Raw genomic sequence first — 26418 nt, forward strand, 5'->3', positions numbered from 1 at the left:
ATCACAGATTTGCAAATCATTTCACTCCTTTTGTGCGATTGGTATCCCAAGACAATCAATTTTAGGGCCCCTAAACTTTCCAATGCAACGTGGGAAGCTTTGCCTCTCAACTGAAGAAAATACCTCAATTGAGTTAGGTTCCCTAGTGCCTTGTGCTGCTAGGTGTAGGTTGATTTCGTGTACATTTTTTTTGTTCCGTCAATCCAACTGCAGCCCTCACTTTTCAGTAAACCTTCCATCTAACATGTTTCATACCCCTTTCTTATCCATCATGAGCCACACGATGATAGAGATAGAGATAAAGGTGTAAGAAATTTGGGATAGACAAGTTTTTTTTCACCCTAGTGGGTTGCTAACTTTTAGGATGTAAAAACCATACGGCTTAGGATTTAGATTTCCACTCTAGGATTTTAGACATTAACGATGCTCAATTTGGGGAAAATAATTAGATGCCCTTGGAAACAAAAACCAATTGAAAATGATCTCTAATTTCTCCATTTCAATCTCATCCCTCTCTCTTCTTACTCCTCCCCCCGAGTTAAGTTTTCCTTCAACCAACAAAAATTTATCAAACCCTAAATATACAATAGTTTGATAATTAAATTAAATCATATCACATAAACTAATGCTATTCTGTGGTATTACAATACAGATTTCATGGGACAAGAATCAAATGCTCACAATTTTGAGCAATGGACATCATTTCTTTTAATCTGTCATTCCCATATAACTGGCCACTCAAATAAGAAAAGCAGAAGCGGCAACAAAATGCATAAATAACAGGGAAGAAAAGTATTATACTGATGACTGGTTCAGTCAATTAGAATTAGTCCGCATATTCACTCATATGAAGGAGAAATGCATTCATCAACCATATCCAAAAGGCTTGTATTTTCCAGTGCTGCTGCCACCCGTTCCTTATCATTCAATTGCTTATTAACTGCACAGTAGAAAAATAAAAGCACAAATGTTAGATGAGAATTTATGAAATTTATACTAAGCTCAGGTCACGTATTTGCTACAACATGTTAAGGTCCTATAGTCCAATAGATGCTTCAAAACGTCCAGTGTTTGTTTACTAGAAGCTATCACCAAGATGAAAGGTAGGACTGACTTCACTTTCTCTATTAGCAATAAGTTAGAATAGGTCGGAGAAATGATTTTTTAACAGATGTCAGAACCTTCGCAGGCAAGCTTGATGGAATGACTGGCTATAAACTATATTGTGAATTGCTGAGAATCATATGAACGAATCATGAGTCGTGAGAGAGAGAGAGAGAGAGAGAGAGAGAGAGAGAGTACCAGCAGCTTCAGTTGCATGAGATCCTGGTGCCACCCTAATATCCACCTAACCACACACACACACACAAAAAATTACATGACCATTTTGTTTGAATTGGTTGTTCGCAAAATTAATAATTATTTTTGCATCATGCTTTCAGAAACTGAACTTCTGCATTTGCTTTTGAATAGCTGAGACTTCAACCAGTACATCAGGCAATGCCACCAAAAAATAATAAAGAATTCAACAATCAATTAGATGCACCATAGACAACTAACAAAAAAGATATCTAGAAAAGGAGGGAAGGGGTTGGGACCTGACATTTGCTATGCCGTCTATCATATTTAGCCTTTACAAAGGTGGTCCTTGGTGATTCACATGGGATTCCATGTGTCTCATGCTAGTCAGGTTAGAGATGGGTGGGGGTGGGTCGGGGCGGGGGGTGGGTCGGTTATGAGGGAAACTCACATGTTGAATCCAGTTAGGAGAATCCTAATTGCACAAATAGTATGAACTTTAGCAGTACATCAAGCAATGTAGTGGAAAACGGCAAGAACTAAGTAACATGAAATCAATAAATGGTCAGGCATCACAGGTGGCAGACAATACAGAGTGAGAAGACTTTAGACAATACGCTATGCCAATATTTGGAACAAAATGATTAGCAAAAGAATTCTCTCTGAATGGCATCACAAAAAGCACACCAACTTGTATGTGGAGTGTGGACGATCAGAAGATACAGCTGCTACATCTAGCAATTATCACTTCTAACACTCCACGCTTTTTACCAAAGCTATCTCCAAGATGCCATTAATGGATCATTTTCTAGTGATTAATTAAAAATACTTTGCTTCATTGTATACTGACCTTGAGTTCAATCAACCATATCCAGAGTCTCTATCTCCAATATTTTTTCTACCACTGTTATTTATTTGCACTATATGTAGTAACCTAGGAGGTTTGTTAACCAGTCTAGCATCAAGACAGAAAATAGCAAAATAACAGCACAGGCTTTGTTCGTCAAAATTTTTTACTGTTGTGGAGCAGAACATCTTGGAATGTTCCCTGCTTCCTCACTAAATTCACACACCTTCAAAAATGGTGCATGACACTTCGCAAGTATGTTCAAACAGTTGATTTCTTATAAAGTCATACAAAAATTCTAGTAATAAGTCATTCTGCCTATGCATTTTAGTGTTTCCTTTAAGATTATGACTACTCCAAATGTCATTTTCTTTGATATTTCAATTCAGTTTGATGAAAGCACCGCTGTACTGCAAAATAAATGTAAAGAGAAACATATGCTAGAGATGAAATATGTGAATAAAGAATCCTTATGAGTTTAGGAATCCTAATCCTATTAATATTGACATAAGTCTACAGATGCTAGGTGTACAAGTTATATTCTAATTTGATTCTCAGAAAGGAAAAGAATTCACAGAAAACATCAAGCAAAAGAAACTGCTGGAAAAAAAAACCCATTTCAACTTGGGCACTAAACCCCACATCTTAAAATGTTCTGGATTTTACTCTTACCATACTAATCACATAATGCATAATAATATGTCTCCAAGAAAACCCTCTCTAGTTTTTACCCCAAATCTCATCAATCACCAAACCGATGGATAATTTTTCCTTCAACTCAATAGCTTAAAGAACAGTGACACAATACGGTCTGAATTCCAAATCAAAATATTTTATGCAATCACAATATTCACTCCCACTTTCACCTATTTTAAATGGTACATAAAGAATGTTGTAAGACAAAGACAATCGGAAGAAAATAAAGGTCATACCTTGTAACGAGAAGGCAGGCTCCTTAAGAGTTTAACACGTAAGCAAAGACCAATAACCGTTGCCATACTACAATGTTCGACGGTAGGAGTAAATGTGACCCTGAAGAAAACAATTATCATTTATTCAATCAACAGAGTTTAAAAGCCAAACTGAATTAGGAAAAACTATTTAAATGAGCATATAAAGATTTGTCTACCTGATGTAACCACGACCATCGTCTACTTCAATTGCATCCTCTGTAATTACTTTGAGCTCCTCCAACGAGTAAGGGTGTTCCGGGTCTTTTATATCTCTAATGTGATGTAACAATTGTTAAGAAAGACCAAATTCTTCTCGGCATACAAGACAAAATACAAAATTACTTTGAAACCAAACTCACAAGGTTAAGCTATAGTAATTAAGTTCATCAAGAGTTTAATATGCATTGATAAAAGCATCAGAATATGCACAGATGCTTCATGTACATATAAGATTACAAGCATACATGTAATCATACAGAAAGGATATCAAAAATTTCTTGTTGGTCAATGGGTTCAACAGCATATTCATCTGCAGCAGCAGTTGGGACACTACGAACCCGACGCTCTTTCTTTTCGTAGATGACCGGATTGGCATTTATTAGCTCAGAGACCATTTTTCCTTCAGAAAACAGAGAGAGAACAAATTAAGTAACAAAATTAGAAACAAAAATACACCAACCTGTGAAGAACAAAACATGGAAATGAGACGGCTGAAATATTCAAGAAAAAAAAATTCCCAATATGCATATGCAGGTTTATCAGAGATTCAGATTGCTGAGAATTCAATTTATTTATCATATTCTAGACAAAACTGAAAGACGAAGTTTCACGAAATTAATATGAGAAAGGCAACCCAGAAAGAATTCTGACCTCTTTTTGTGATCTTCTCTTTCTTCAGGCTGTCAAATTGCAGAAGCTAATGGTTTGAACTTTGAAGAGACGTAATCGAGCGGTAATTGATGGGTTCGGTTTTTTAGCAAACCGAATAGCAGCAGGGGTTGTTGGGAGAAAATATGATAGCATGAGAGCGGAAAGAGAGGGGTTATCAAAAGGCCTGCACCCACCATTTTCCTCCTCGTGATTTTGACACGCGTTTCCTCGTAGGAAGTTAACTCTGTTAAAGTCCATTTGATTTCTACTAAAATACTAGCCTACGTTTTCACCATATGTAACCAGGTTTTATTTGTTGTTATCAATATGTTGATAAATAAGTTGGTACTCGTAACGTTATTGTTATATTACTCGTTTTGTGAGTTGGATTATGTAGTTGGATATGATTCATAATCCTAATCAAATGTTTGGTGGGCCTAAAAATAACATAGATTGGATTATGTCTAATCCTACTAAGACATGTAATTGCACATTTCATTAAATCCGACCCCTTAATCGTGTGTAGTACTAAACATATCAATGGATTAGTGTTATCATTTCCAATCTAATGTAATCCAATCCAATTCAATTCTACCTCATAATTCAATTCAATTCAATCCAAGTCACCAAATATGGTATAACTTTAGCGTGAATATTTTTCGTATTTGCCAATAAACTTCACTATATCAACAACAAATTATATTACCATATTAGATACATACAATCGAATTAATCATATTATCTCAGCCTTCAAATGTATCATATTAGATACACATTAGATAATGCAGATTATTCCCTCATGCTTTTTTTAGTTACTACCCCCCTCATGCTTTTAACATGCAGAGATAATGATCATTTGCCTTAGTTTTGCTGCCTCCACACCAAATGAATGCACCTAATTGGAAAATCTTCCTCCAAAAATTCACGCGGGAAGCATTGCATGTTGCCTTTAGAAAACCAAAGCACAAAGATGAGTTTCCTTCCTCAAGCCAACACTGCTAATTCTTCAGCTCTTCCACTTGAGAGTTCATCGTCTCGGATCAGTTTTGTTTTAGAGAAAGAGGAAGAAATTAGTTAGAATTTATGTATATAATGCACAAGAGTAAGCTGCAGGAGCTGTGCCATGGGAAGAAGTGGGGGTTGCCAAGATACACGGCCATGAAAGATGGACCGGATCACAACCCTGCCTTCAAGGCCTCTGTATCTGTAAATGGCATCTCCTTTGACTCGCCAGTTGCTTGCAAATCTTCCAAACAAGCGCAGAACCAAGCCGCCATGCTCGCTTTCCTCCACTTCACCTCTCCACCTTCTTCTTTTTCTTCCGGTATATTTTGTTATATTTCTCATCTGGCTTCTATTTGATCTCTTTCTTAGTTTCTTTTCTTCCAATCTAGTACTTTTCTTGTATGCTTCAGGGAACTTGTACTTTCCGCCTGACCGATTATATTTTAAAATAGGATGATGCTTATATGTGAATCGTGATCCATTCTACTGATGAACAAACTAATTACCTTAAAAGAATGAATATTTTTTCCCTGCAGATTATTAAGTGAGAAAAATATTGCTCTTCATCTATTTGGAAACTCTTAAACTTGCATGAGGCTAGTGTTGTCATATCACTAACTTCACTATCACAAAAGGGAAAGATTTAAATCAGATATTGTTATATGAAGTTCATAGGAATGAAGCACATTTCAACTTGGCAAACTTAATCTATAGTTTAAATGGATTTAATATTTCATACGCCTTTCCAATATACAGCTGATTTTCTTTATCATCAATGACCACCTCTTGTAGTTGAGCCTACTGTTAGAGCTGATGAGCATAATTTTGAGAGCCCTGAGTTCTTCAACGCTTTGAAGGGGCCAGAGCATGCTGCTGCAAACGCTGTTTCAATGTCATCGTCACAAGACGGTGCTCAAATCAGTGCAAGTTCCCTAAACTAGTTCTTGTTCTTTTGCTCTCACTTTTTTGTGGTTGCAAAAATGAACAATATCTTATGGTGACGCGTGTGTTCATTTTTGCGCAACATCCTAGATATGAATTTTTTTTTTTAATTCATTTAATAGAGTGCAGAGTTAATTTCTTTATGTCCTTGTACAGGTTGAATCTGGTCATTACAAGAATCACTTACAGGAGTTAGCTCAGAGAGAAGGATTTTACATGCCAGCATATAAAACTGCGAGATCCGGTGCATCTCACCTGCCAACATTCTCCTCCACTGTGGAAGTTGAAGGAGAGGAATTCTATGGGAAAGCAGGGAAATCCAAGAAACAGGCAGAGCTGAATGCTGCAAAAGTTGCCTGCATTGCTTTAAAAGAGCGTAAGTTAGTTAGTATTCTTCCTCTTCTGATATGGTTTATGATTTTTGCGGAAGGAAGCTTCTTTTGTATATCATTTAATCTGAGCATGAGCAATAAATTAGAACAGATTTTGTATGTTCTTCTGCTACATATGAAGTTTTGTCTTTCAAAATTTTTATTAGGCCATGATAGACAGTAGGCATATAAATCATTTCATTAGGTAACTGAATAATTGCGGATAGGTTTCTGTTCATTGCTTACTCAGAGAAATCTTTAGTTAATTGACAAGCCATTTTTTGCGTTACGTTTGGTAATCTTTACTCTGCTGCACATTGTTGCAATGCCAATATTTGCATCCTACGTTGAGTTATGTGCTGCTTGTGCACATTTCCATGGAAGAAAGCCAATGAATGCGCATTGACAAGGTTAATTTCTTTTTAGGTGGATTGAGCCGGGCTACTGAGATCACTTCCTGCCATCTGAGAGAAGGTGCTCTCAAGACCAGTACTCAAAGCTCTGACTTGAGAATGATTGTCGATTCATTCAAGAATCTCATACATGAAGAACAATTGGTTTCATCTCCAGCTATCAAGTATGAGGAATGTACTAAACAAATCAAAGGTGACATCTTCATCTGATAACTAGGAGGAATGTCAAAAACCTTGTTGTTTTGTCCAAAAAACCTTTATATTCTTTGTTCTTGCATTTATGAAACAGGCACATTACACGATTTATCAGCCAACGCCAATCTCGAAGCTGAGGTCAGTGATTCATTTCATGCAGTACCGGAAATGGATAACATGAAAGAAACTGGAAATCCTTCTTCAAGCTCTGAATCGATGCTCCCTTCAACTGAAGAAAGCCCTTCCTCTCCAGCATTTATACAACCCAATCTTCCTGCTGTCACAAATGTAGGGAAAGGTACAGGGGTGAGGAGTTACTTGCTGTGCAACAGGGTTAGAGTTTACACAGAATTTCCTGATATTGCATTCCCTAATCACATAACGGTGCTGCCCGTTAGTGATGACAAGTGGGTGGCTTTCAGCTTGGAGTTCCCAAATGAAGAAAGCAATTAAGTTGAGTTGCTGGTGTTACCAGAATATTGTCTTTGATAAGACCTAGTTTTACCATGATATCCAACTAGACTTTCAGTTATGTTTAACCTAAACTTATGGCATGTATCTGCTTCTCATGCTGGATGCTGATCCCATTTGCACTAGTCTTATGAACTTAAAAGTTATGACTGAAACAATTTAGTATAAAATTACTTTTGGGAAAATTATCAAACATGAAATGACATTTAGAACATAATAATAATTGTTAACTGGTAAATCAAATTTTACAATGAAAATGTAAGTAAATAAATTAGGGACAACCTCCCAATGGTCAAGTCCTTTTATTCAATTCATGCATTTTTCATATGCATGCATGAGCAGTCATTACAGATTTACAGTTCTTGGCGTTTAATTTCCTGAATTGAATTGATTGTATGCTTGACATACAACCAAAGTACCAGAACAAATAAAAATGCCAAACCCCAGTTCACCATTTTCCTTGGCTGCTGCTTCATCTCCATAACCAGCCCATCCACCGCCTGCTTATAGTTATAGCTAAAAGAGCACTTCTCAACACCAGCATTGTCCTCAGGATGCCCAAATAATGCTCTTCTAAGCTCCTCTTTTGTCGAATCCTCAACCCTTTTCCCGCGATCTTCGTGAAGTTTTTCAGTGCTTTTAGCAGCAATCTTGTCCAACCCATCACCACTCTTGTCCTTGTCCATTGTTTTCTGAGCAGCATTGCTAGCCTCAGCTTCCACTTGGTTGCTACTCTTACTCACCCTACTTGGTTCCTTTTCAGTTGTCTGCGGAGGCGCGTAATTACTATGTTGCCCCTGTGAAGTTGCTTCGTTGCTTTTCTTGATCTGCTCTTGGTTATTAGCACCAGTCTTTTGAGGCTGCGGCCCACCCGTGCTCATGGGTTTAGGAAGCTTTGGAGCTTCCGTGGCGGGCGGCTTAGGAGCTTCTTTGGTGGGTGGCTTAGGAGCTTCCTTGGTGGGTGGCTTTGGAGCTTCTTGGGTGGGTGGCTTAGGAGCTTCTTTGGTGGGTGGCTTTGGAGCTTCTTGGGTGGGTGGCTTTGGGGCTTCTGCGGTGGAGGTTTTTGGTACTTTTGTATCAACTGCTGGAGCTATCATTTTGGGGAGCTTGACAGAAAGAACGCCGTTCTCAAATTTGGCAGAAATGTCATTGGGATCACAGTTTGAGGGAATTGGGAATTCCTTGCGGAAGCGCTCCCATTTGTTGTCCCCAAGTGGGCGTTCACCAAGCACCCTTACGTATCGAGCTGAGGTTACTTGGATCTTCAGATTCTCCTTTTTATATCCTGTCACAATAAATCAACGCCAATCCAATATTCTTCCATCAATTCCAAAACATAGAGAACAAGAAAATCAATACAAAACTTCACACACAGGTCATCTTTTGTTACGTTATTCTTTGGCTAGAATTTGGTAAGATTTTCTGTATTTTTTTTATAATAAAAAAATGTTTAAGATTTTGGTTGCAATCAAGAGTGGAATCGCAAAAGTGACCACTTTGTTATATGTTTTTTTTTTTTTTTGACAAAGCGATATTCTACACAGGATCAAACTCGGATGCAAAAGGGGCTCACACACTGCCTTAGTCAACTGACCTAACCCATATTTCACATTTTTTAGATACAACAATATTCACCTTGAAGTACAATAATCTCAAATTCTTGGTCCAATCCAAACCTTTAAATAAATAAAAAGAACACTACCTATCAAATTCAAGATTTTTGGGCTTGATTGCAACCTAATGTAAATTAATTACAAGAGTATGACTGCATGTTTTAAAAATGCATGGACCAAATTGAAAACCCTAGCAAAATATATGGATTTGACCCTATTTCTTTTCCCCCATTTTCTGTCGAACTGCTAACGTGCGAATCTAGCTCCATACAAAACTAAATAATTGGCTATAAGTGGAGACGTCCAAGATGTTAGAAAACGAAGGAGGATTCTACATTCCCCAACATCTTGGTTTTGAAAAAATAACAATAATAATATAGAAAAAATAACAATAATAATATAGAGACAAAATGAAATTCATGAGCAACAAACCCGACAGATGGACGAGGAAAGCGTCAGATGCTTGCTCTCGTACCCATTCTTCTAATGGCTCAATGTCTTGGAAAACATGATTAATATTGGCAGCAACTGGCTTTCCCTCCATCTAAATTAGCCTTATAAATTTGCAGTGGTCTCTCTCTTTTCTGTGTACGATTATAGCTCTGTTCGAAACCCTGTGAGCGATATGATGGAAGCTCTAGGGTTGGTTGGATTTATAGTAAACATATTGGCATGAAGAGATTGGAAACTGAGAGGTCCTTCTGGCCTTGTGTTTTCTTTGGATTTAGTTATTCTTTTTTCTGGTTGCTTGCTTTTCTTTGTTTGAGATGTTCAATTATGCTTTGATTGGTTACGCATCATGAATTGGTGGCTTCATGCATTGGCAAAGTGAAGGTTCCTTGTCTCTTTCATATACTCTTTGCAAATACTTTCTTGCTACAATTTGAGCATCTTCCTTGGACAGAGACTTGGATTTTGAATTTACGGCTTTTCCTACCTCCTTGTGAATATTTATGGTTGGTGAAAAAATTGAATGGGGATTTCCCAAAGATGGGTTCACATTGGATGTAAAAATTCTGACCACGCTCTAGGGTTAAAGAAATAAAAATGTAATTTCATGTTCAATTGTGTGTTAGATTATTTGGGATGGGAGAAGTTAATCTAATTTCTATTTTTTCAAGTATTGGATTATGAAATGTGATACAGAACTCGCGTACTTTTTGTTATAATTTTCCTCATGTATTTCAGTAGTTTATCAATTTTAGAGTTAATACTTGTGTTTTACCAAACAAAAATTATTTATCGTGTTTCCGTGCTATGTCACAAAAACTACTACACATTTACATGAATGAATGCAGAGTTATTTGAGGTGATTGAGGTTAAGAGAGTTTTACAAATGTGAGTGTGACCTCTACCTTATTCAATGATAATTTGTTGAGTATCAAAATGATTGAGGAGGTTTTCCATAAATAAATAAAAACTCATTTATAAAGATAGAAAGAATAAAGTCACAAAAGAAAAGAACATGTTTAGGCCGTATATATTTTCTATATTTTAGTTACCTAAGCATATTATGAACATAGCACGTTATCATTAATCCTTGCAAATGATTTGCTCTTTTGGATAGTGTTAATTATTAGATGATTGGGCCTCTATGAACTGTTGCTTCTTTGATTTTCATGCATATATATGGCCTATATGCAAATGATTACTTCTCCGGGGGTCAATGAGCCTCTAGGAATTGTGTTACAAATTATTCGGCTTTTGAGTTTTGTTATTTCATATAAAGAAAAATTTGCTGTTAATACTTACAAAATTGTTTTTTTTTTTTTTTTTGGTTTGTTTTAACAAAATTGTTTAACTGTAAAATTGTGAAATTATGTATGGTGAGACTTAACAATAGTCTAACTTTGATTGAAAATTAAAAGTCAATATAGGAGTCTAAATTATAAAATAAAAAACTACATGAAATGGACTTTAGAAATACACCCAAAACCCATTTACAATATAATTAAGAAGCTTTGAACTCCTATAATTTTCAAAACTGCCATCAGTTTTCTTAAAACAAGTCTAACCTCAAAACCTCAAAACCTCACAAAAAAGAAACCCAAAACATTCAAAATAAAGGGGTAAAACCGAAAATTAGTATATTAAGTAAACTTAAAAATAGGACAGTTGGCAATAGTAGGGTTTTTTTTTGGGTTTGTTTATAGAAATCAAATGGTATAGTGTTTATTTATAACACTAGTGTTAAGAATGGGGTATATAACTAAATATCTCAAATTCAAATATGATATGCATTCATTTAGAGAATCCACACATAATTACGTGGATGTTGGACGAAATGAGTGATAATTTCTATTGTGGAAAGTTAAAATGAAATAAATAAATAGTTATACTAAATGAACTTGATATTTAAACTATGCTACACCATACACAATAAGGAAACAAAGAAAGTATTGGGCGATCCACATTTGCAACATTTTATTATATGTGTAAAGAGTAATGCTAGTGAGACCACATTATGTATCACATCTCTTTTTTGAATTACAACAATATTGTATTTTAAAGGGAATGACAAAGTTTTGAACCCGAGCCAATTGATGATAAGGGGAAGAGGAAACCACTAGGCCACTCCACATCCTTTGTGTAGCACATCTCTAATAAATATAGGCCCAATTATACTAGAAATGTGTTACATAATCAGGTTGTCTCCCTAGAATTTTCCACGTGCAAAAAAGAACAAGAAAAAAGAAAAAGAAACTAGTTCTAACGAAATAAAGGAAAGAAGAAAACTAATTTATTTTAAATTTAAAACTCCTCTTGCCTATATATAGCTTAGGCGGGGTAACTGAGTCTCTGGAGAGATTTCCACTACTACTCTCCAGTTCACTCACACACATACATTAAGGAAGAAGACGAATGAGATTATGGCGATGGACACCAATTTCGCATCCTCATTGTTTGAGAATCTAAACCTGGAAGATCCATGGCTTCCTCCAACTACCTGGGAGTCGATCCCATCCGAAAGCGGAAATTTCCATCTTCGAAACCCCAAGTCCTCTTCCTCTCACTCCCTCTACCATGCCTCCACCGTCTCCGTAAGTCCCGCTTTCTCTCAATTTAGGGTTTCATTCATAAATTCCTTCCATTTTCAAAAGTCACTCTGTTTGTTTTTATGGAAAATTGAATTTTGAAGGAAAATGTTTTTGTGTTTAATTTAAGAAGAATGTGAACATTTGGGCACAGGAGGCAAGTTTGGTGCGGTTGGCGATGAATGCACTGCAAGGAGTTGAATCGGCGCTTGTTAGCATCCAGAAGCTTTCTGCTGCATTTTGCTCTGATCCGGCTGATAGGACCTTCCATCAGATTCCAAGTCTGTGGAATAGGTCTTCAAGCACTCATGCTCTGGGAAACATTCTCCAGCCCATTGGCTGCTCAGGTTTGCTTGTCTTTCTTCTCCGGAAATTTGTGGACTACTTTTCAAATTTGAATGTGGAAAGTGAAGATCATGTTGATGGTGAAGCTCAAGTGAAACAGTGCCCTCCATATAGTCTTGTTAATCATGCTTTCGCTGTTTCGGTGGGAAAGTTTGTGGAAGGTTACATGTGTGCACTGGATACCTTGTATGCATCAGTGGGTTTGAGGCGCTCTTCGTGTTCGTCTTCTGTGGTGGGATGTCTGAACAGTGTAGTGTATTCTGAACTTACTTTGTTGGAGTTCTATTTGCACACAAAGGAATTGAGGACTCAGATTGAAGCCCTTACGAACTTATGCAACTTATATCAATTCTCTAGTTGTTTCTCAGTATCTTCTCTTGAAGAATTGATTACAAAAGCAAATTTGGAATTTTGTAATTTCTACAGAGGAGGGGATTTACTCTCATATCTGTATACTCAATTACAGGTTTGATTACTTTGCTTTTCCCAACATGAAACTTCGTAATTTTAGTATGGAATGCTTTTTTTTTTTCTTTTTCAAGTTTGTTGTTATGGCATCCCCTCACATGGCTGTAATTGTCTTAATGGTAATGGACACTGTAGTTACATAAAAAAGTCTAGTAACATAAATGTTTTAAAAGGTTAAATTCTGCTAATGGACGCTCATTGACATATTTATTTATTCTTTGTTTAGGTTGCTGATCCTGCTCATCGTCCTTTACTCAAATTTCTTTTTCTTCGTACATGTGAACCATATTGTGGCTTTATTAGATCATGGATATTCAAAGCCGAGATTAGTGACCCTTACAAGGAGTTTGTTGTAGAATATGCTGACAGTCTATCTCCAAATCAACATGGTAAAGCTGACATCTCTGTTGACTTCCCATTGGCAACTATTACGGTAATGCTATTACTTTTAATATTGGAAAATTGGAATTAAATTCTGTTTTCCTTGAATTCATGATTCTCTTCTTCGTATTAGTTCTCATGGTTACCATTTGTGCCTCAGGAACAAGATGGAGTTTCTGTTCCTTGTTTTTTGAAGGATGTCTTGATTCCACTTGTCAGAGCTGGTCAGCAGCTGCAAGTTCTAGTGAAATTGCTTGAATTGTGTACTTTTGTTGCCACCAACGACCATACTTACAAGGGTTTTCTTCCCTGCTGGACTGGATTTTCGGGCAATTGTCCATATTATTCGTCTCCATTGACATTTATAAAAGGAAATGTAGAGGCCATGTTACTTTCAAGGGACAGATATTACAGAAGAATGCAGGAAAAACTCGAGAATCTTTCTGCAAAATTAGAGTTCAGATATCAACAGGTCATACACTCTGATAATTTATTTTCTTTATATAGAAACTATGTTATTATGCAAAAAAATAATGCAATTATAACTCTAATTAGTTTTATATATTTTTGTCTTTGTTTCTTAGTTGCAGCATGCAACGCAAATAGCATTTTCTTCAGTTTCCGGTCAATGTAGAGATATGATGTCTTTGCATTCCTAGGCATAATTATAGTCTGTCTGTAACTTATTTACAATTAGCCTTGATGGTTTCTTACATTCAAATTCCTCTCTCTTAATAGCTCATGCCACTACAGTCCTAGGTTGAACTATTTCTTTTCAGAACTGTTGCTCTGATTTATTATTATAATTTTTTAAAGGTATGCTGCTGGTTTGCAGTAACCTATAATGCTGTGAGGTTGAAACTCTGCTTATGATGAGCAAATTAGTATTATGCAGTGCATATATAGCCTCCCCTCCCTTTTTTATACCCAAGATGCAAAACAGAACAAGCTACTAATAAATTGATTAAGTTTTATACTTTTGTATAGTTAGATGCTCCATAAGTGACAAGGTTAGTGCTGATAGAAATAGACATTACTCATTTTGTTTTTATGACTTGCCACTTTTGACATGCCATTGTTGCCTTCAGGTAGGCCATGTGGAACTTCTGTTGGTACAAAAAAAAGGGTGGGGAAATTCAGTGTTATAGATTTTTCAGTTTAAACTATGTCCTGGCTTATAGGTGCCTCTCTTTCGTTCATCTACAACTCTGCTCTTTACAAGGAGGATTCAGGGTTGTGAATGAGAGGAAACATATCTTTCATGTCTACCTGCTTTCATACAGTTTTGCTGCAATGCTAGTTTCTGTTGTTATCTGGTTTTCTAATAATTTGATTGTTTTTATTTATGCAGGTAGTTCGACCAGGTACACTGCCTGTTCTCTTGGATAATGGTGGTAGGAGTTCAACCAACCCAGGTTTATTTGCTTTGGATGACAATTTTATTCCTTCTCCAACAAATGATAAAAGGGAGTCAAATGGGTAATCTCTCTCACTCTCCCCCACCCCAACAACCCCCCACCCCGCCCCCATCACAAATGTGTTGGTGAATACATATGTTCCTTTATCCTGTTTCTTGTTCTTTCCTTCCAAATGTTGTTGCAGCTTCATGGATGATTGGATTTCTCTAATTCTCAGGGTTCATTATTTGGATTCTGGTGAGTTAAGTGCAAGGGATGGTCTATCTGACCTCAGGGATTCGTACGAGTCATCTGAAAGTTCATTTGACAGTACTTCTGCAGAGCAAAATGTGTCTGAGCAGATGGTTGAGCTTCCCAATCATGTTGTTGGGCTGGAACAAAAATATTTATCTGCCTTAAGCTTTTCAATGAGTATGCCCGTTGATAATTTGCAAAAGCCTCATGTACGTGAAGAGTCATGCCATATAGTAAGTGACCAGAGTAGACTTTGTGAAAGAAGAGATGCCCTAGCACATTCTCATCATAAAGGTGTGTTTACAAGTCAAATATCTGTGCCCATAAAACCAAAAGAATCGAACTTGTCAGCTTTGTCTGATGTTCAGTTTGCAGATTGTCTATCCGATAAGGACTGGCCAGAAGGTGGTCTTTTTGAGAGTTATTCTGCCATTGATGAAGAGTACAAAGATGGTCGAAGGTCACATCCAATGGACTCTCCCTCAAAGGTGAATGAAAGAATACTAGAGGCCTTAAAGGAGGGCACATCATATTTCAGAAAAAGAGTTGGGACTACTAGTGCTTTAATTGAAGAAGCCTATGGCAAGGATCAACCTCAAAATGTGACATATACTTCTTCAGATATATTTACATTACAACAGTGGAAAGTTAACTCCCATAACAATTTTCTCAGCATGAATCCAATGTTGACAAAGAATAACTTACTTCACCTGATAACGAAGCCCAAAGAGAGATACGGAAGGGAATTTGGACATTCTTTGCCTTGCTTTGAATTTTCTTTGATAAAAGACCCTTTTAAGGTGTGTCTGGAAAAGCTACCTGCAGGGCTCATGGACTCCAATGCCTCTGTTACCAGTGTTAGGAGTGATCGCTTTGGGAAACAAGATTTTGGTGGGGATAGTGTCTCGATTGATAAAACCAAAGTATCTGATTCTCTTCCATTTTCAGACTCAAAGGACCACGACCAAGAAAATGCTAATTTAACAAATGTTTCCGGTGGTAGTTGTTGGGAGAGTTTGCTTGGTAGATTCAGTGACACTGTCGTTAATAGAGTTGAAGATCATAGACAAAGCTTGTCAGAAATTTTTGAGATACCACTTGATTTTATTATCGACAAATGCCTTCTGCAGGAAATCATGCTTCAGTATCCTTATTTCTGTGCATTAAGTAGAAGGAAGATTCATCTGGTTCTGTTTATGGTTATTTTTTCTTGCTTGTCTATGCTTGGTTGGGCACAACCTTAATAGAATATTTTATGACTATCAGTTTGTGTGCTTTGTTTTGGTGCTTGATTGCTTGTTAACAATTTTAAGGTTGTGTGTCTGTTTCATGTCATTGCCATTGGAAGAGAGATGTTATCCTTAAAAATGCTAGATATAAGTATGTCAGCAAGTTAACTATTAAGTTGCTTGAAGAAGGATTTGATTTGCAAGAACATTTACTGGCTCTGCGGCGATACCACTTTATGGAACTAGCGGACTGGGCAGATTTGTTTATTATGTCCCTTTGGCATCATGTAATAATCACTTCATGTCATTACTCAATACTAGGATCTGATTCGTCATAGTACCATCTGACTCTATTCTTTTTCTTGTTCTTCTGGAAATTATAGAAATGGTGTGTTACAGAGGCAGATCATAGACTTTCAGAAATTCAAGGTTTCCTTGAGTCATCAGTTCAGAGGTCATCATGTGAACGTGACCCTCATAAGGACAGGTTATTTGTGTACATGAAAGGACATGATGCAATGCCTCTTTCAGCATCTGTTATTGGTACATTGTTATACTGTTCACAATGTTTCATCATATATTGGCACATCAATTGATTGTTGTTCAAATATGTTTATAATGTTGAAAAAAAGCATTTAGTGCATCCCCTGTTTTTGTTCATTTCAGATTTGGTTATGCTTGGAATTTTGAAAAACATTTTTAAATTCATTTGGCATTTCTTCTATCTCTCTCTCTCTCTCTCTCTCTCTCCACCCTCTAATATTTTACCTGTCAATGATGCAGGAGTCCATTCCTTCAATTTTCTTGGTTTGGGTTATAGAGTAGACTGGCCAATCAGTATTATTTTGAGTCCTAGTGCGTTGAAAATGTATGCCGAGATATTCAGCTTTCTGATACAAGTGAAGCTTGCTATTTTCTCATTGACTGATGTATGGCGCCAATTAAAGGTATGGATTCTTTGACTGATTAAAAGCTTAGGGCCTGTTCGGTAACGTTTTTGGAGAATGTTTTATGAGAATGAAAACGAGAAAACGAGAAAACGAATTTGCATTTTCAGGATTCGAAAATGCATCTGGTAGATTAATTGGAAAATAGATTCAGAAAATAAAAATAGTGAAAATGTGTCTGGTAGGACAATTTGAGAATAATAATTTGTGAGTTAATTTTCAAGTATATTTTTTGCTAATTTCTGTCCTACAAAGTATATTTTGAAAAGTTCTGATATTTTAAAGGCTTAAATTATTACAAACAATGAAAAATGTTTACTTCGAGAAAAATAATAAAAAAATCTTATTTTAGAAAAACCTAGATAATAAAATAATATTATCTTTAGTTTAAAATAAATATTTAAAAATAAATATGAAATTGAATAATATATGATGGTTTTATCATAATATTAATATACACTGGTGTAGCAAAATAAAATAATGAAGTGGAACGAAAAAACCAAAAATTGAAAAAAATTGAAAAAAAGAAAAAAAGAAAAGAAAAATCAGACCAACCAAAAAAAATTGAAAATAAAAAATAAAAAAAAAAGGAAAGCAATCAGACCAATACATTGGGTAGAAAATGAAAACGATAATTTGGTGTTTTCAGTTTTTGTACATGAGTTTGAATTTGTTTTTTCAGAAAACAATTCCAGTGAAAATGAAAACGACATACTGAATGCATTTTTGGTAGAAAATGAAAACGGGGCCTAGAAAACGTTACCAAACGGCCCCTTAGTCTTGGCGTTTATTAATCTCCCCCCATCCTAAAACTTCTCTTGCCCAGCTAGAGCTCTGAAGCTTCAACTTCTAGAAGGGGTTGAGATATCATTTAGCGATAGAGGCTGGGTCATATAGCATTCATTTTTTTGTACTCTTCTGTGCTTTGTGATTTGACGTTTCTTTTTCAAATGTGGTTGTTGCACTTTTACCAGCTGATAATTCCTCTGAATCTTAAGCAGTACAACAGTAAAAATATTTCACTGGCAAGAGAACTAACTACTGTTGGTTTGCAATAGGGCATTCTTTGAAGTTGATTTAACTTCTCATTTCAGAACTAAATTAAGGATTGCCGAGACATAAGTCTTCTCTAATATAGTTGAAAATAATGATGTTTTGCTACGTGATTTTCCTTTAACTATCCCTTTTCTTTTTCCCAGTTTCAGACTGCAGAAATGCTTGTTTTAATGCCCTTAACATAAGTAATTTTCTGTTTTTTCTTCTTCTTGAACTCTCTGTTGACTTTGAAATGTCAACAAGAAAATTTGTTAAATTGTTACCATACTGTTCCATTTCTTTCGGGGAAAAGCTTTATCATCTAGTTTTCAGGATTTTTTTTTAATTTTTTGAGATTGACAATATATATTAGTGTTCGATGATGTGGGTGAAGTTCTTTGAAGTTTAAATCTGAAAAAAAAAGGGTTTGGGTTATGCATAAACTTACTTGGATTTGCATTTGGCTCATGGAAGTGCATGGTAATTCACGTGATCCTTTTGTTTTTGTTTCACAAAGGATACTAAAATTTACTTTATATGTGCAGGATTTGGTGCACTCAATTAGTCAGAATAACGACTCTGAACAAAATGAAAGGGAAGTGCGTCATTTCAATGCATTAGTGAAGATGAGGTACATTGAGCAATTGGCCCTTTTTAAATTTAATTTTGGTGAATTAGGAGCTATCGCTCTCAGTGTATCTGCCTTTGGGATTATTTACTGTAATCCTAATTATATCTGTTAATTAGTTTCCCACTTCTGGATTCAGAGATTTATGTTTTCCAACCCTTGTTTTCTGCTGACTTTTGCTTTCTTGTTGTACTTTTATTTCTTTGGCATGATAAGTTTGAACTTTTCATCCCACCTCATCCTTTCAGATGTTTTGCCTTCATTTTTTTCCTGCATCTACTTTGTTTTTTATTGAGTAATGGTAAAGTTTAGAGAAAAAAGATATTATGAATATAAAATGACCTAAAGTTTATAACGTTTCTAATGAATTTCTTTTTGGTTCACAAATGCGTAAGTTGACATCAGAATAGGAGTTGCTAATATTTACCCCTTTGACTCTTCTATTAAAATCAATCATTTACCCAGAAAACAAAAATGAATGGCTGTTTTAGTTGTGGAAAGAAGTATATAATTCCTGCCAGTTCATTTAGTTAGGTCTCTTGTCATCTTAGAAGGGGCCTGGGATGGAATGTTGCATTCACCAAGGCTGTGGGATTTGTAGGATAGGAGAGGACTAACTCTTACAGGCCTATTGGGCCCCCAATATGTGGCAAAAAAGGGGGAAATAACAGTGGAAAAAGGGAGAAAGAAATAGGGAAGAACCGCAAGACAGTTGCAGGGTTCATTTCTGACTAATTAAAGATGTGTTTTGTGAGATGTGCGGGATACAAATTTTCTAATTGTTATGGAAAATGAGAACAGATTCATTTGAAATGTCCTCTTCCCCATATGTCTTGAGATGTATTTCAGCGGATTTCTGTTCTCTTTGGCAAGATTAGAGAAGTTTGATCTAATGATTTTCTTTTCGTGAGATGTTGGGGTGGAGCTCCGGGAACAATAGGGATACTGTTTATTTGATCTAAGAATAGTCTTTTTGTCTGTATATCAGGTAGTCTTACTTCTGCCAGGTTTAACTTTAACCTAGAATGAAAAGTAAAGGGAGAGACATTTGGTGACTATCTGCTCTGACAATCTAACTTCCTCACAGGAATTTAAATTTTGATCAAATACTAGAATTACGATTTCTAATTGAAAATTATGTTTATTATTTGACTCTCTGATCTATGCATAGGCTCCAGGTCAATCATTTTGTATCTACATTACAGCAATATGTGGAGTCACAGCTATCACATGTATCATGGTGCAGGTTTCTATACTCACTTAAGCATAAGGTTTGAAGCCTGCTATTTTGATCCATAAAGTCTTCATACAATTAAGCCTGAAAGTTGAGATGAAATGATTACATAATTCATTGTACATCAACTTTGTAGTTGAAATTCCATGTTTTTTGGCATGTTTATGTTCCATAGAATGCTCGTGTAATGGCTGAAGTACCTTGCATTTGATGGCGATGAGAGATCTGTTTAAAATAAATGCTATTTGAAATTTTTGCCACATGACAGGAACATTGAAATTTTTGAAGCCAATTTTGAATAATCAAAAGATTGATTCCAATGCTGCAGGTAGTTTGATGAAAATCATCCAAAGCCTGCCCTGCGCAATGAATAACAATGTCTCCTACATTTGTTTTCCCCACCTGTAAACAAAATTCAAAACCGTTTATTTTATCATCGCCAAGGCCTTTGAAATTTGTTTGTTTGCTGCTAGGTCAAACTAGAAGGGAGGTTATATATTCTAAAAATCTGCGGGTATATGGATTATTGCTAGCACAGACCAATTTTAGATGTGACATGCTGGAGATCTTTTGATATGAAGGTGGTATCTGTTTGTGATGCAATATTCTGATAAAAATAAAAACTTATTTGAAAAGAAGAGAAAAGAAAATCTCGATTCCAATTTACATAAAAGATTGATTAGATTGCTCTATCTTAAGATTGTATTAATATTGTTGAGTAAATCTGGAAAGTTATTTAATTAAAGTGGTGTCTCACAGATGAAATGGCAGATAGACTTTTATGAATCATATCATGTCTCTTTACGCCATATACTCTAAATACTTCTGGTATGCCTTTTGTTCTAGAACTTTGATGAGATATATGATTACATGTTTATAATTAATTATTATTTTTTTCTTGATCTTAAATTGGCATTTGGTTACTATAGGTCAAAGATATGATGGATCTTCAGTCTGTACATCTGGCATATTTAATAGATTCGCTTGACATGTAAGTTCAGTGGGTCATTCTATAAACTTTCTCACCATTGCTATATGCGTGTCACCTGTTTCTTAATTTCAATGTTTTCTAACTCTATTAATAAAGAATTCTTTTTCACTTATAGTAAATAAATGAGTGAAAGATTTACACCAAGTGTGTGCTGTGAGTGAGCACGTTCTATTTTACATCCTTTTGAGTTGTAATATCTTGTTTGTACTTGTTCTTTCCCAGATTGTGGTTTGACATTATATTGTTACCTTGGATTTTCTGTTAACCATGAATCTAATCTTTGCAGATGTTTCCTCTCTGATGAAACACGACCTATAGCTCGGATCATTGAGAGCATTCTGCAGTGTGCTCTTGACTTCAGGTCGTGTCTTACCGGGGAAATGTGGGATGCGGGAACAGGTCAAGGGAATTTAATGGCAAGACTTTCTGGAATCAATATATCTCAGGTGATGCTCACATCTTTAACGTTGTAAAGAACCGTGTTCAGGAAATTTAAGTTTAACTAGGAATGCCATTTATAGTAAAGATGGCAGCAACAACAATGACAGTGAGGTGAAAATGCAAGAGTGTTGCTAGGTTGGATATTGAGATACCTTTGTTTCTTGTGCAGTTAGAAATCCAAATATACCTTCTTTTTTCCTGAAAATAAGAAATCTAAATCAAAAGCAGACATATTTTTCATACTTACTATGATGTGACCCTGTGTTTGTGTGGGATTCTTATTCCTTGTATCTCATAAGTGAATCCCGTTTTCCTACTTTGGTTTTATGTGCTGATTAAGGAATGTGACTGGCTGCTGGCCTGCTGTCACCAGAAAGCACTACCATTATGGGCTGTGATCCAACTGCATCACAGCCATCGCCACCTATTTCTTTTCCGAAAACCCAAACAGCTACAGATCCAAATCAAGGTCAAAATGTGAAGTATGCATCTATGCTGGTAAAAAACTAACCAAGTCCAGAATTAGAAGCTAACTAGAGCCCTAATGATATGTTTGATTTGTGGGCTTGTGTCACAATAAGAAGTGATTGAGAGAACTGCTAAACTTGATCTATGGGGCAGAAGTTGTAAAAAGTGTTCTGGCTGTGGCATTGATAGAGGGGTTGTGGTTGCAGTACTATTGGTAAAAGGGGTTGTCGTAAGGGGCATTGCTTAATTCACGTCATATTGTCTATGGAGTGGCTCAGAAGCAATACTATAGGGATTGTAGTGATTAAATGCATTGCTGAATGGCAATCCCATATGCAATTTCCATTCTTATTTTGTGTATTTAAAAAATAAAAATCTGACCACAAAAAAGTCATTTCCTTGTGGGTGGTGTTCTCATTGGTTTGCAGAAACCGATATCTACATGGTCCCCAATATGGTATATAATATTGCAGCGTTTTTCTTTTGACATGGAAACCTTAATTTGTTCGGAAGTTTTGTATCTTTGTGTGCCTACAATGCAAAGCGTAATATATGTTTGCAAGAACACCCAAGTCATCAAGGGAAGGGTATTGTGTTGTGTGTATTTTCATCTACATGCATTCATATGTCATGGCAGCCTAAGCAGCTCCCTGTTACTTGAGGTGCCTAAGTAAGCATGCTTGCTGGTGTGAATCCAGATTCCGAAATGACATTATGGTGGATGTGTGTTGTTTGATTCTGAAATTAGTATTGTATTGTAGAGCATTAAAATGAACAATTGTACTCTTGCTCTTAAATAACATATTAAAATAAAGAACCAACCTGTCGATAACATGCATGTGCATCTGTTTTGCAGGTGGTCGTAATAAAACAAACGTTTGACAAGAATATGAAAGAACTGCACCTCTGTTACCTCAAGTCACCTAAACATGGGAAATTTGGACTTTCTCATTTTTGGGAATACCTCAACTACAACAAGTATTACTCAGATGTTGGTAATGAAATGGCCTTTTATGCCTTCTCGGTCTAAAGCTCTGTGATATGATCATTGCAGTAAGCGAGAAATGGGGATTCATATCATGCTTGAAGCAGCTTCATTGATTACGATGGTTGAGGAGGGTAACTTCTTGAAGAATCACAGTGGATGATATGCCCAACCGATGTATATCATTCTTCTCAGTTTGGTCTTGTTCCTTGAGGTAGGAAATTCCTACACTGATCTTTGTTTGGCTATTTGATAATCTAAATCACAACGCGTACATATATATATATATATATATATTTTTTTTTTTTTCCATTTTGTTTTGTAAGAGTGAAGGATAGTTGCTACGTGTTGTCGGACACTAGTGACTTGAGTGTTGAGAGCTGTGTATATGGAGGAGAAATGATTATATCCGTTTTGTATTATAGACAATTTTGGTAATGACATTCGTTGTTTCTCGCTCTTGATCCTGTCAATTCTCTACACTAAACCAATTTTCAAGAGGAATAGGAACTGGATGATTTGGTCGTTTTCTAAATCTTCTTATTTCTTGTAACCCTTTATGGCTGTAAATAATTTAATTTATGGTCAATCACTTTGGTTGTCTTTCATAAGGAGGATTAGAGAATGATGCGAGCTCACCTTCTCGTACTTAATCACTTTGGTTTACATGGCTGCTTGTATTCTCAATGTCGTTACTTTGAGTTGTTAATGCAAGGATTGTGGGAACACATATATTCAAAATAGAATCTCCCTATAGCAATAGAGATGTCCTCTTATGCACCTTTGATTACGAATCTAGCGCTAGTCCACTAGATATTTATTATCAAGTTGTCACATGTAATCAAAGTGGAAACAATCAATAAAATTAAAGAGGGGTGTTGACGTTTTATACAAAATCTATACTCAAAAGTAATTAGGGATACATTGATATGTATATTCTTCTCTTTAAGAGGGATATATACTTATATACGGATACAAATGGAAAATATGATTTTCACTCGTTTTACCCCCTAAATTATGATACTTGTAGAAATTAACTCTTTGGATTAAAAAATCAGCCAATTTAGTCCTGAAGCCCCAATTTTGTAACCAGACCAGTCGTGGTGCTGAGATAAGGTGCGAGTCTCAAGTGAACGTGGAGGAGCTATGTTGGGGAGATACTATAAATGTCGAAAAGAGGCGTTAATAAGGACATCGTGGACAGATTTAAACCCTGGAAGAATGTTCTATGTTTGTGGCACACAAGGGGTGAGTTTTATGATGCTTTTGGTTATTTGAATTTTTTCTTTTCTTTTATCCGATTCCATGACTGATGCAAAGAGGTCGACGGTGGATTTGTGGGAGAGGGCGGACCCAGAAATGTGCAATCATTCCAAGCAGATCATTCATGGGCTGTTAAGACGTATTAGAACCATGGAGGAGGAACTTCAGTTGTAGAGAGCTAAAGTAAAGAAGATTAAGTTCTCATTTGGCAGCTGCTTGATTGTGATGATAATTTTGGGCCTTTATGTGTTATCGAAACCAAATTGCAGGGATGGGAAACAACTGAAATTGGAATTAATGTCATGAAAGAGGTTTTATTTATTTATTTTTTATGCAGCTTGATGAAAGGGTTTGAGGGCATGTATTTTGTGGTTTTGGGTTTTGGGTAATATGTGTTAGTGGTGTTATTGGGTTTTTGTATCTATTATTTGTCGCCATTTCTTGTAAAAAAAAATTGGCTAGCTTTGAATGAAGTGGTGCAATTTGAAACAATTTGATGTACTCATAGCAGTTGGGAATGAATATATCTGACCATTTGGATATCACACTTTCAATGCAAAACTTCACCATATTGGTGGAATCATAAACAGGTCTTAAAGAAACCAAACCTTCTGGTTATTTGAAAAGAAGTACTAAGTTTGCATTTAACACTTTGAAGTACAAAAGTGCATACCATATCATTGGTGCTTAACCATAGCACAAATACAAAAGACTTGCTGAATACCACAAGTGTAGAGCATTACAAAGGACTGGTTAAAAACCTCAAGTGCAGAGCGTTACAAAAGACTTACCACTGAGTTGTGGTTTCACTCACCCCTTTATAGACTTTGCAGGTTTAAAGCCTAAAAGGAGGATGGTAGGTGAGTCGAGGTTGAATTAGATGAGAGTGATGGAATTTTATTTATTTTCTTGTACACTTGTAAGATTTTGGAGCTATTTTTATAAGAGAATTTTATTTTAAACCCTTGTTTTTTGCCCTTTTTATTTTTCTTTATTACTCACATATCGGGCACAAGATTTCTTCCGACCCTCGAACCTGGGGCGTGACACAATGGCCCAAGAACAAATTCATGAGCACGAAGACATCGGGCCTCGAGCGGGTGAATTTTGATAACCATAAGTGGCACATTGTCCCACATGTCTTGGGTGATGAAAGGTTAAAGGCCTTACATGTGTAGATTTCACCTTTCTTAGTAACCAATTGGAAATGTATCGACTTGGACATTGAGTCTCCAAGGAGGGTGGATTGTGGTGGCCATGAGAGGTACATAGTTCACATGGCTTGGGTGAGGAAAGATGAAACTTAGTAAGACGCATTACAAGCTTTAAGGCCAAGAACAAAGCTTTGTAGGCTAATCCCAAAGACAATGTACAATGAGCGATGAGCAATGACATGTGCGGGATGAGGCTGTAGCTTTAGACTCTCTAGGTAGGGAGACTTCACTCCTAATCTCGTAGTTTTTGTATGTATGACATAGTAAATAATGGATACATTGTAACTTGTTAGAGTTTTTGCATATGGCATTAACTCTTTGGTTTTGATTGATGGGTTTTTGCCTTGTGTGTTGTTAGTGAATCAATTCAGTCCGATCTGTTGAAACCAATTGTGTCCCACATCGGAGAGAGGGAAGGAGAAATAGTACTTTAAATAGAATTACCCCACTCTAACTAACACCGAGGCCTTTTGTGATAAAACCCCACACCTGAGGATTGTGCAGGTGGTAAAGTGGGGACAGTATCGGTGTTGTTGGAGTGGGCCCTCGGCTCGTTAACCTGGAAAATTTGACATGGTATCAGAGCCAGGTTGCGGGCCCGTACTTGCCACGTGATGGGTGGGTCCCCGTTTGGCCCCGCGCGATAGGTGAGTCCCCGTTTGGCTCCACGTAAGCCAAAGGTGCCACGTGATGGGTGGGTCCCCGTTTGGCCCCGCGCGATGGGTGAGTCCCTACATGGCTCCACGTGGTTGCCGATGTGGATCTCCACATGTGACCCACAAAATGGGGTCTCACGTGCGGGGGAGTGTTGAAACCAATTGTGTCCCACATCGGAGAGAGGGAAGGAGAAATAGTACTTTAAATAGAATTACCCCACTCTAACTAACACCGAGGCCTTTTGTGATAAAACCCCACACCTGAGGATTGTGCAGGTGGTAAAGTGGGGACAGTATCGGTGTTGTTGGAGTGGGCCCTCGGCCCGTTAACCTGGAAAATTTGACACGATCAACTCTCCCTAAATTGGTCCAGCCAATCTCCGTCTTCATTGCCTTGATTAAGATAAATATCTATAATTTATTGTAATCCCTAATTACTTGTAATTGGATGTAATTCTATCATGTTG

At 36.5% G+C, this 26418-nt stretch overlaps 4 protein-coding genes across 13 annotated transcripts; 2 read left to right on the forward strand and 2 right to left on the reverse strand.

Annotated features, from left to right (window-relative positions):
• Positions 1-590: 590 nt before the first annotated feature.
• Positions 591-4155, reverse strand: LOC110766242 (protein AE7-like). 2 transcript variants are annotated; one of them, XM_088255805.1, is made up of 6 exons: positions 3970-4155; positions 3585-3718; positions 3276-3374; positions 3079-3178; positions 1303-1348; positions 591-940 (listed from the first exon to the last, which is right to left on the reverse strand). In XM_088255805.1, exons 2-6 carry the CDS (start codon positions 3692-3694, stop codon positions 840-842), a joined length of 456 nt encoding a protein of 151 aa, XP_088111931.1. In that variant the 5' UTR covers positions 3695-3718; positions 3970-4155; the 3' UTR covers positions 591-839. The 2 variants fall into 2 exon arrangements, with proteins under 2 accessions (XP_088111931.1, XP_088111930.1); XM_088255804.1 differs by lacking the exon at positions 3970-4155 and having other exon boundaries at positions 3276-3379; positions 3585-3713.
• A 656-nt stretch (positions 4156-4811) lies between these two features.
• Positions 4812-7429, forward strand: LOC110766239 (double-stranded RNA-binding protein 1-like). The gene is made up of 5 exons (XM_021969534.2): positions 4812-5293; positions 5767-5897; positions 6073-6292; positions 6714-6893; positions 6990-7429. Exons 1-5 carry the CDS (start codon positions 5053-5055, stop codon positions 7346-7348), a joined length of 1131 nt encoding a protein of 376 aa, XP_021825226.1. The 5' UTR covers positions 4812-5052; the 3' UTR covers positions 7349-7429.
• Positions 7430-7580: 151 nt separating this feature from the next.
• LOC110766241 (uncharacterized) lies at positions 7581-9694 on the reverse strand. The gene is made up of 2 exons (XM_021969535.2): positions 9412-9694; positions 7581-8651 (listed from the first exon to the last, which is right to left on the reverse strand). The coding sequence occupies exons 1-2, from the start codon at positions 9521-9523 to the stop codon at positions 7720-7722; spliced, it is 1044 nt and encodes a 347-aa protein (XP_021825227.1). The 5' UTR covers positions 9524-9694; the 3' UTR covers positions 7581-7719.
• A 2039-nt stretch (positions 9695-11733) lies between these two features.
• On the forward strand, positions 11734-24626 carry LOC110766237 (Spc97 / Spc98 family of spindle pole body (SBP) component). 9 transcript variants are annotated; one of them, XR_015836566.1, is made up of 17 exons: positions 11737-12020; positions 12148-12825; positions 13054-13260; positions 13369-13680; positions 14560-14687; positions 14844-16004; positions 16235-16376; positions 16473-16632; positions 16873-17036; positions 18617-18702; positions 19871-19970; positions 20863-20924; positions 21211-21370; positions 22690-22811; positions 22888-23032; positions 23912-24066; positions 24176-24626. XR_015836566.1 is itself a non-coding variant. In XM_088254963.1 (16 exons), the coding sequence occupies exons 1-16, from the start codon at positions 11850-11852 to the stop codon at positions 22979-22981; spliced, it is 3666 nt and encodes a 1221-aa protein (XP_088111089.1). In that variant the 5' UTR covers positions 11737-11849; the 3' UTR covers positions 22982-23277. The 9 variants fall into 9 exon arrangements, 7 of the variants coding, with proteins under 7 accessions (XP_088111090.1, XP_088111091.1, XP_088111089.1 ...); XR_015836565.1 differs by having other exon boundaries at positions 23912-24626; XM_088254963.1 differs by lacking the exons at positions 23912-24066; positions 24176-24626 and having other exon boundaries at positions 14844-15154; positions 15236-16004; positions 22888-23277.
• The last annotated feature ends 1792 nt before the right edge of the window (positions 24627-26418 follow it).

The sequence above is a fragment of the Prunus avium genome, chromosome 6, assembly GCF_965620075.1.
Source record: "Prunus avium chromosome 6, drPruAviu1.hap1.1, whole genome shotgun sequence".
NCBI lineage: Eukaryota > Viridiplantae > Streptophyta > Magnoliopsida > Rosales > Rosaceae > Prunus > Prunus avium.

Bases quoted from the DNA above. Each gene is read 5' to 3' on its own strand.
- LOC110766242 (XM_088255804.1), bottom strand. From the start codon at position 3,713: ATGGTCTCTGAGCTAATAAATGCCAATCCGGTCATCTACGAAAAGAAA. The intron at 3,179-3,275 runs GTAGACAAATCT...TGTTTTCTTCAG, and splicing joins GATGGTCGTGGTTACATCAG to GGTCACATTTACTCCTACCG. The intron at 941-1,302 runs GTACTCTCTCTC...TCTACTGTGCAG, and splicing joins TCATGCAACTGAAGCTGCTG to TTAATAAGCAATTGAATGAT.
- LOC110766239 (XM_021969534.2), top strand. From the start codon at position 5,053: ATGTATATAATGCACAAGAGTAAGCTGCAGGAGCTGTGCCATGGGAAG. The intron at 5,294-5,766 runs GTATATTTTGTT...CACCTCTTGTAG, and splicing joins ACCTTCTTCTTTTTCTTCCG to TTGAGCCTACTGTTAGAGCT. The intron at 5,898-6,072 runs GCAAGTTCCCTA...GTCCTTGTACAG, and splicing joins AAGACGGTGCTCAAATCAGT to GTTGAATCTGGTCATTACAA.
- LOC110766241 (XM_021969535.2), bottom strand. From the start codon at position 9,523: ATGGAGGGAAAGCCAGTTGCTGCCAATATTAATCATGTTTTCCAAGAC. The intron at 8,652-9,411 runs GTTTGTTGCTCA...TTATTGTGACAG, and splicing joins TTTCCTCGTCCATCTGTCGG to GATATAAAAAGGAGAATCTG.
- LOC110766237 (XM_088254961.1), top strand. From the start codon at position 11,850: ATGGCGATGGACACCAATTTCGCATCCTCATTGTTTGAGAATCTAAAC. The intron at 16,377-16,472 runs GTAATAATCACT...TGGAAATTATAG, and splicing joins TTATGTCCCTTTGGCATCAT to AAATGGTGTGTTACAGAGGC. The intron at 19,971-20,862 runs GTTTGAAGCCTG...TGGTTACTATAG, and splicing joins TATACTCACTTAAGCATAAG to GTCAAAGATATGATGGATCT.